Source organism: Patella vulgata, chromosome 9 (assembly GCF_932274485.2).
Source record: "Patella vulgata chromosome 9, xgPatVulg1.2, whole genome shotgun sequence".
NCBI classification, from domain to species: Eukaryota; Metazoa; Mollusca; class Gastropoda; family Patellidae; genus Patella; species Patella vulgata.
In genome coordinates this window covers 8,881,142-8,891,308 of record NC_065887.2, presented here as the reverse complement: position 1 = coordinate 8,891,308, position 10,167 = coordinate 8,881,142, and the positions used below count along the sequence as shown (strand labels likewise).

The 10,167-nt window shown below is 37.6% G+C and overlaps 1 protein-coding gene across 1 annotated transcript in view; it reads left to right on the top strand.

The window, feature by feature from the left end:
- The first annotated feature begins 660 nt into the window (after window positions 1-660).
- Window positions 661-10,167, top strand: part of LOC126831685 (dipeptidyl peptidase 4) — a 385,894-nt gene continuing 376,387 nt past the window's right edge. Inside the window, exon 1 of the mRNA XM_050562328.2 lies at window positions 661-1,351. Coding sequence (XP_050418285.1) covers window positions 1,046-1,351 — 306 coding nt within the window. The 5' untranslated portion in view covers window positions 661-1,045. The remainder of the gene's footprint in view (window positions 1,352-10,167) is intronic.

Below are 10,167 nucleotides of genomic sequence, written 5' to 3'. Positions count from 1 at the left end.
TTGTGAAAAATTGGTTACATTGTGATACAAATCTTTAACCATTAAAATACTACGCCTGATTTCATTGTGAAAAACTGATTACGTTGTGATACAAATCGATAACGATTGTAATTTGTCTGATTTCATTGTGAGAAATTGATTACATTGTGATACAAATCGATAACGATTGTAGATGTCTGATTTCATGGTGAAGAACTCTACTGATTACGTTTACAATCCAGATCGGTAGATAAAACGGCCAAATCTTTATCGAATGATCAAATTGTGATATAGATCTGAAGTAGATATACATTGTACATATATAGAAATATCTCGATTGATTGAGAGAGAAATATACATCGATTATATATTGCGAATATCGGGCTATTTGTGTAAATTATATCAATTCTAGTGCTTACAGTTCAAATAAACATAGCATAAACTTGGTTATATCAACTTATTTTTTTGTTACAACAATCACGTGTGTATTTGTCGTTAGTGATTACAATATGATAATAATCATTATACATTTGGCTGTATGTTCTAATTAATGAATAGCTGGTACATCTACTAATATATGGATATAATATAGCCATCTGATGATATCAATTAAATAACAGGACAAAAAGGACTGTTGAATTATCTGTTTTCAGAATCAAATCTTAACCAGAAGATTATTTATACTGGAAAAAAACTTTAAAAAAATGTGATTTGTTTAAAAATAGCAAAAGAACTACACAGATTATAAATGAAAGTGCAAAGCTGAAGATAATATATAATTGACAAATAATGTGAACATTTGGTAATTCCTAGAAGCAAGTAATTGGATTTTTAACTCTTTATTCATCACTCGACTTTCCTGAGTATGTGAGGCTCTTTAGCAAATGGTTGAATTGGGTGCCTTTGTTAGGTTGTGAAGAAAAACAATATATTTTTTAAAAATATATAATCAATCAAAATTCATCTCAAACATTTTCTAAAACGGTTTCCAAATTTGAAAACTCGCAATTTTCCACATAAATGGACTAATCGAATCCATGCGTTTAGTGAATTGACACTCGATTGGATGATTGAAAAGCACGGTTTTGAAACCAGCGATTGTCCATGGACATCCAATGAATTGGGATTTTATAATTTGCATGCTGATACGACAATTAACGACTTTAACTTGAGTAATAGCAGTGCTGATTGGTCTAGTGTTGCACTTACAAATTCCAGCCATCAATCGGATTGGCCGTCCAATGAATTGGGATTTTATAATCCTGAATCTGATAGGACAATGAATGCAGGCGGTGCTGTGGGTGGAGGAGGTGGAGCGGTCGGGGGAGGAAAATGGCGGATTCCAGATGACGAAGTTCTGCAAATAGACTCGGTAAGATGATTAATTTTTAAATAGATTTAAATGTAGATTTATTTTCTTCACCCGGACATCCCACTAAATTTCTATCAAATTGTCATACTGATCTTCATAACAACTGTCATGACAATACCAAACAATTATGCATGCAATACCTACTGTTACACACACTCAGCGATAAACACCCCAATAACAATGATAAACATCACAATTACAATGATAAACATCACAATTACAATGATAAACATATAGATTGAAATGATAAATATATATATTACAACGATAATAATCATAATTACAATGATAATGCTTTCAATGACTATGATAGACATCAAAATTACAATGATAATCATCTCAATTACAATGATAATCATATCAGTTACAGTGATAATCATATCAATTACAAACTGAAATTGTAATAGTTACCATTACAATGATAAACATCTTAATTACAGTGATAAATATCTCGATTACAATGCTAAACATCTCCATTACAATGATAAACACCCCAATTATAATGATAGACTTCTCAATTATAATGATAAACATCCTAATTATAATGATAAACATCTCGATTACAATGATAAACATCCTAATTATAATGATAGACTTCTCAATTACAATGATAAACATACCAATTATAATGATATACTTCTCGATTACAATGATAAACATCTCAATTATAATGTTAAACGCCTCGATTACAATGATAAACATCACAATTAGGTGGTAAACATCTCAATTACACTGGTACACGTCTCAGTAACAATGGTAAACATCTCAATTAGAATGATAAACATCTTCATTACAATGGTAAACATTTCATTTACAATAGTTAATAAATGACCAAAGTAGGTAGAATATACATATGATTTATATGGTATATTTATTATTTATAAATGACAAGCACGTAGAAGAGAAATATGACATAACATGGTTTCCACATAAAACAAATAGGCAGTGTAACATTGACATATAACATAATAACATAGAGATTGTAACATTGACATATAAAATAGTTTGTAACATAATAACACAGACACTATAACATTGACATATAACATAATAACAAAGACACAGTGACATTGACAAATAATACAGTTTATAACATAATAACACAGACATTATAACATTGGCATGTAAAATAGTTTGTAACATAATAACAGAGACACTGTGACATTGACATAAAAATTGACATATAACACAATACCACAGACACTGTGACATTGACATATAATATAATAGCAAAGGTAGTGTAACAGTTTCATTGCCTTCATCTTTAAAACCTACAGAAGACTGAAACATATGCAGTTAACTGAAATAATAAGCTCTGAATAAAAAAGGAAATTAACTGAATAAAAAGGTCTCCTGTATTGGCTGAGATAACAACAATCACATTGACCTGACAACGTGAACTATTTGAAATGATCAACTTATTGCATTTTATTAAATCACTGACTCGAATGAATATAATATCTTTCTTCTTTTTTCGAAAACGGGATATTGCGAAATTCTGTATCATAACTCGATTTTTTATCACTTTATTCACAACACCAAGCAGAAATATCTTCCGGTTGAATACTCCTGTTGATGCCCACTAGAGTTATCTTCCTGGCGTGCTCTTCCAAATAACTATTATATTATATAACAAGAAAGAACCATAAACAACGTGTTTATCTGATCAAGTGGGTAGAGGATATGATTGAAACTGTCTTTCTTCAGTAATACAAGACTCTATTTGTATAGCATTGTCGTAGTTTAAAACACATAAAATCACCCACAACAACTTTTATTATGCATGCCGATCGGCTGCGTGGTATAATGCGCGCGCGCTGTGGACATTTTATCCCAGTCTTATTAATAGCACTCTAACATTTTGTAATGTTTTACCCCATCTTGGTCTAAAGACGTTTCTTTATGGGATCCGTCAACCGGTGTATCGAATGCGATTAGTAGGCGCCAGAGCCTTTTATCAATCTATGTCCTTAATAGAAAGAAACACACAACTGCCATGTTTCGACGACGTAATATTATTCCAACATTGATAGCTCACGTCAGCCATTTTGCCAGTGGCCCACTGCATGTAATATCCGGCAATATCCCTTTAAACATGTTTGACGACGTACTATTGTTCGAACATTGACAGCTCACAACGTCAGCCATTTCGTCAGTGGCCCACTGCATGTAATATCCGGCAATATCCCTTTAAACAGTCAAATTAAACACTAATAGTCGATACACTCGAGATCTTACCGGAAGTCACGCAGCTTAATGTGCGATACTTTAACGTGTTCACTTCCTGTTGGAGAGTTGAATGTCATTGTATTTATTTTTTCCAGTACGACTTCCATTAGTAGCTTTTAATTTTTATGTTCTTTTATTTTATTTTTTGTTTTCCATTAAGTGTCATGTCAAGCAATTCAATGTATTAAGAAATAGTGTATCTTATAGAGCTGTCAAAGCATTAGTTAGAGATGTATTTCACCTCTATCAATATATTTAGATAATATATCTTGATCGTAAAGATATTCAGACTGCAGGAGACCAGATGTGTGGTGACCAGTGATTGGCATGAGTAACAAGATCTCGTCCGGGCTCCAAAAACAATATTTATATGTGTGTGCGGGGGAGGGGGGACTCCCAGTGCCGCCGAGTGATATTGGGTTGTGTTGGATATTGCTAGATTCGATTTATAGAATATCAGACCCACGGTATATGTTTAACACTGGTTGAGCATTATGGTTGTGATTATAATGTTGAAAACCGCATTGAAACCACGGGATTGTTTGCAATTTGCGAGGGGGCGCAAATACTGAAAACCATGACGCAAAGCTCACCATTGCGCCCCTCTCACTTAGCCCCTGTAGGAGACAGGGAAATATAATTTGTCGTTAAACACATATACATTACGATATAATTAAAGTGATGTCCAAACTACGGTTAGGTAAGCGATGGCGCTACCGTGCAACAAGAGATAACTGCTCACACCACAAAAGCAACTACCCAAATAATGGTTTACGCTTAATTATTTTCAACATGTACCATGTTTTCATCTTTTCTCTCGAAAAGAGGGAGGGTTGGGTGGCCGAATGGTTAGAACGTTTGCGCTGTATCATAAGGTCTGCCATTGAGTCAACTGGCGTGGTTTCGATTCCCCGGTTGTACTTGACAAGGAGTAGGGTCGCCTGTCCAACCTCGTGGGTTTTCACCGGGGTCCATCGGTTTCCTCCCACTGCTAAAGACCCCTACGCGCAAGCGCATTATTGAAATTAAATTGAACCATGTGTTAGTCATGAAATGACCTAGTTTGTGTCGAGTGGACGTTAACCCCCCTCTCTCTTTCTCTCTCTCTCTCTCTCTCTCTCTCTCTCTCAATTATCTTATTTAGTTTATTTTGGGCCTTTCTATGTAGTTTGAGTCTATAATTAGATTTCTAAAGGTCGTTACACATCTAATATTTGGTTCGAAAAGATGACCTAAGTATACTCCAAGAAGGGTGTCTTGAAACACAAGAAGGGGAACATGGCTGATATTCTGATAGTGATCTGCATCTCGTGGATGATCCGGAGAAACCCCACGACTTTTGATAGGCGATCCTACTCCTTGTCACATGCAAATTTGGTATCTCAAAACCACACCCCTTGACTTATTGCTAGACTCATGTGTTCAACCATGCCCCCCCCCCCCACACACACACACGAGATTTAACATAAAGGCAACATATCCGATCTTCTGTTCGTGTTTATAATTTACATAACGTAGATTTATATCACGTATGACCGTTGACCTTCACCCCACCTCCACCAGACCACATTCAGTTTTTATTTATTGCCATACATCATTCAAGTTCTCAAAGGAAATTGCTTTAAGTCTACACGGTGAATAAATTGCCGGCGAATTTAAGAGATTTAGGAAATTATTTCCAGTAATCAACGAGAAATTCATTTTCTGGATATCTATAAAAAGACCATCGCGTGAGCCAATCAGAATGCCACCAGCACGCTGTAGGCCATAACGGAAGCAGGTCTTCTTTCATATTTGCGTGTTAGGTTTGATCTAAGCTGAATTATTGAAACAGCCTTCTAACTTCTTAACGACCATACATGATAAATTCAATAATTATTCTTAGATGCAGCATGATGACAAGAGTTGAGAAATGGATATCGTTCAACTCAAGATAAAGTGACATGCATCAAGCAATTAATGAACCGCGCTCACCACCTCAATTTATCTGAGAGTGTACCGAAGTCGGGGGCGTATTGGTTAATGATTTTCAATAAAAGGGGTTAGGTTTTTGGAGTGATTGGTTGGTTGGGTTCAAGAATGGTTTTTTATAACCTTCACCAATGATAAACGAGACCGCGTCTGATAAGCACACTTGACTAACGAAATAATTTCGCGGATACATCAAATTATCAGACGCAATACCCATAAACTCCAACAAACTTTGGGTGTAAATTACCATTTGACAGCGGGAATACGAATGTAAGACTGTTGCAGCTGTCTAACTGTTACTGTAGCCTCTTTCATTTTCCAAGTTAAGCTCTCGTCGTTATGCCAACATCTTCCTAAAATTTAATAGGCAAACACCACATCACCTCCAATCTGTACGAGGAGAAAGTCACGTTTCATGGAACCTTTTTTTACTAACAAAAATTGCGAGTTCATTCGTGTGGGATATGAATTCATTCCTTAGTGACTATTTCTGATCGCTACTCTTTAATCTGAGATTAATTTCCCGCCTTTTCAGTAGCTAAAGCTGTTTTATAATTTGTTCTAATGCCTACACGTGGTATATTACGTGGTATGAATTGAGATATTATGTAATAGATTAGTGGTTATTGGTTTGTATTGAATCAGGTACTAGTGGAACCAACACATCTATACAATATGTCACGTACACCAAAAACGCTGAAGTAGAAGCCGATTGTTAAACATTTATATTCCCTAATTCACTTAATGGACACGATTGACAATACTAATTATTATATGGTTGGAAATGAAATGAAATGAAATGAAATGGGGTTTAACGTCCTACTGTTCTGCTCCTAAACTGGGCTAATGAAGACGCCATACAGCGTGCTATCAGGGAAATTTTGCCCGGGCAGCGGCTCTACGGCCTACTCTTATATCGAATTCCAACTGCCAAGGGATCTTTTACGTACACGCCAATATGTACACGGGACCTCGGTTTTTCGTCCCACCCGAACGACTAGACAGCTGTCCTTGTCAGGCCCTCCGTCTTGCATCACTGACAAGGGGAAACCACGCCGGAAAGTCTGGATGAACTTTCTCGGCCAATGCAGGGATCGAACACCCGACCTCCAGGTATATGGTTGGAGGGAGAGACAGAGAGAGAGAGAGAGAGAGAGAGAGAGAGAAATGAAATGGGGTTTAACGTCCACTCGAAACAAACTAGGTCATTTTGGGACTAACACATGGTTTAGCTTTATTTAATTAATTCGCTTGTGCGTAGGAGTCTTTAGCAGTGAGAGGAAACTATGTCATTTTGGGACTAACACATGGTTCAGTTTTATTATTTCGCTTTCGCGTAGGGGTCTTTAGCAGTGGGAGAAAACCGGAGGACCCGTTGAATACCCACGAGTTTGGACAGGGGACCCTACTCCTTGTCACGTACAACCGGAGAAAAGAAACCACGCCAGTTGACTCAATGAGATACCTTATGATACAGCGCACGTGCTAAACATTCGGCCACCCAACCCCCCTTATTTGGTTGGTAATAAAATACTAATCTGTTTGGATGAAATCATTATTTTGGACCACCGACCACGGTAAATATTAATGTTGAGAAGTCCTTGTACAATCTATTGATGACCCCCCCCCCCTTTGTCTTTGATGCAGGACGGGGGGGGGGGCTGACAAGGACAGCTGTCTAGTCGTTCGGGTGGGACGAAAAACCGAGGTCCCGTGTGAACATTGGCGTGCATGTAAGTAAAAGATCCCGTCTTCATTAGCCCAGTTCGAGGCAGAACATTAGGACGTTAAACCCCATTTCATTTCATTTCACAATCTATTGAGTAGTCATAGTAGATACATTACCCAGGTACAATCTGGTGATAAATACTAGTAGAAAAATAACCTGTTGAGTATACTAGTGGAAATATTATCCACGTACAACTCTGCTGTGCATTAACAAAAAAAAAACCAACGCCCCACGAGCTTCTTTGTCGCCCCTTAAGTTTCCCGACTCTACTATTTAGCAATTTACGAAAGTAAAGTATACCAACTATGTCCCGAAATTACATAATTGTTAGGCTATATGTGGACATCAATGTCCAATTTCTTTGTCATTAGTAAGCACATAGGATGCGCACACTCTCCCGTGTGAACGAGACTCAAAATTGTAGAAATGTGGGGACCTTTTACCAGAATTAGCCATCTAACGCATCAAAGCGCCAAAAGGCTAATTATAATTTTTCTATTTTAAATTTAGCAATATATAAGAATTTATAAAAACGATTAAAGCAAATTTAAAATAAGTTAGATACCATTTTGGCCTCGACGTTACTCGATCAAATTAAATTTTTCTTCCATACTTCATTTTTTTATAACAGGGAAAAATATGTAGGGGGTAAATCAATATAACGTAATGGAACTTCCGCTAGGGTTGTTCGATTTGAATAATTTGTCTGTGTTTTATTTTATTCGACACTGTCTAAATAATCTGTTTTTGTCTTTTAGTCTGAAATATTGTGCCTTTAACCCGCGATGGAATCGAACGCATAAATTAATGAATAGGAGAAAGCTTGAGATGAAGAACAACTGTATGGAAGACCAGAAGAGGTTTTTCACCTTGGTTAATTTGTCGGTGCATTGAATTCCTATTGAGTTGCTGTGTTGGGTTTTCATATGTTTCAGCAGATTGCCTCGTTAGTTTAATCTAATCTACACCATGCAGCCAGGAACGGGGGAGTTCAGCTCTAATTGAAATGAATTGAGTGTATATGGTAGAATGAATAATGCACAAATTACATGCAACTGCAGTTGACTTTTAATCAATTGTACGATGGCGTTAGTTGTTGTCCAATTGCTCTGTTTTCCGCCATGTTGAATTCTTTTTATTATAGACATTAGTATCATAAAAATAGAACTCGGGCTAGACATATTTGTCTAGGAGAATAAAATAATTCAATTTTTGTTTCATTTCGAAGTACAATGGCGGTAAGGCGGAATCTTACATTTAGATGTCCAACTGATCTGTTTTCCACTATGTTGAACCCTTTTTGTTATAGAAATTAGTATAATAAAAATAGAACTCAGGCTACACATAAAGTTGTCTAGGAGAATAAAGTTATTAAATTTTTATTTCGAAGTGCAGTAGGGGTAAGGGGGACCTTACGTTTACTGCTAGCTATTAAAATGTGGCTTAGGATGGCGCTGGCTTACTAAATTAGACATGTCATCTTTTTATTATCTCGGTGTTGGCCGAGAAAGTTTGTCGAGATTTTTGCAGCCTAATATCCCCTGTCCAGTGGTGCAGGAAGCAGAACCTGGAACCGAAAGGGCATCTGGTTGTTCGCGACGGACAGTTTGAACCGAATGAAGGGAAGGTGGACATGACGCTGTCCTGGAAAAATATCCCTGATAATAAACTGCATGACGTATTTAATTAATCCGGTTGGTGTAAATGAGCTTGTATTTTTATTTCTATGTACAACGGGAGGATTTCGCCTGTATTGCGTCTGCTTGGAACGATCCGGTGAGTCGCGCTGGCTCGCTAACCTGGAGGTCGCCTTTTTGATCCAGATGTTGTCCGAGAAAGTTCATAGTGATTTTCCGGCGTGTCAGTGGTGTAGGACAGAGGGCCTCGCAGGGGACAACGCACAGTGGTTCCGTGTCAGTGGTGCAGGACAGAGGGCCTCGCAAGGGACATCGCATAGTCGTTCCGATGGAACCAAAAACGGGGTCCCTTGTACACATTGGCGTATACGTAAAATAACCCTTGACAGTTGAAATTCGATATAAGAGTAGACCGTAGTGCCGTTGTCCGTGCACATGTTCGTTCGTGTCACACCGCAGTCGGAGCAGAACAGTTTAAAAAAAAAAAACATTTCATTTCATCTTTGAAAAGATCCATGTAACTCTACGGTTGATGCTGCGGGAATTACTAACTATTAAAATGAAATATATAATGCTTATACGTATGTTAGTTTGTGCATCACCCACTACAACACTTGGGGAGCCACCTTGGCGAAGTGGGTAAGACGCTGGCTCGCTATTCTGGAGGTCGCGTGTTCGACCCTTGCATTGGCCGAGAAAGTTTATCGGGGTTTTCCGGCGTGGTTTCCCCTTGTCAGTGGTGCAGAACGGAGGGCCTGACAAGAAAAGTTGTCTAGTCGTTAGGATGGAACGAGACACTGAGGACCCCTGTATACATTGGCATGCACGTAAAAGATCCCTTGTCAGTTGGAATTCGATATAAGAGTAGGCCGTAGGTACCGTGCCCGGGCAAAATTCCCCTTTTAGCGCACTTTATGGCGTATGCCCGTCTTCATTAGCCTAGTTGGAGCAGAACAGTAGGACGTTAAATCCCATTTCATTTCTTTTCATTTCTCTAATACCGTATACAATAACGTATAACATACCCGCACGTATAAAACGCCCTCAGAATTCAGGAAAAATAGATAAACCCGTATATATAACACGCAGGTAAATTTAACCGTACAGATTCACGCACTGTGTAGGCTTATACGGACGACAATATTTAAGACCCAAGTTCTATAAATTAGCATTTTTACATCTGAGATATTAAACACTATTCATGTTTATCCCCTTCCATGAATTAAAGGGAGATAACCACTACATTCATC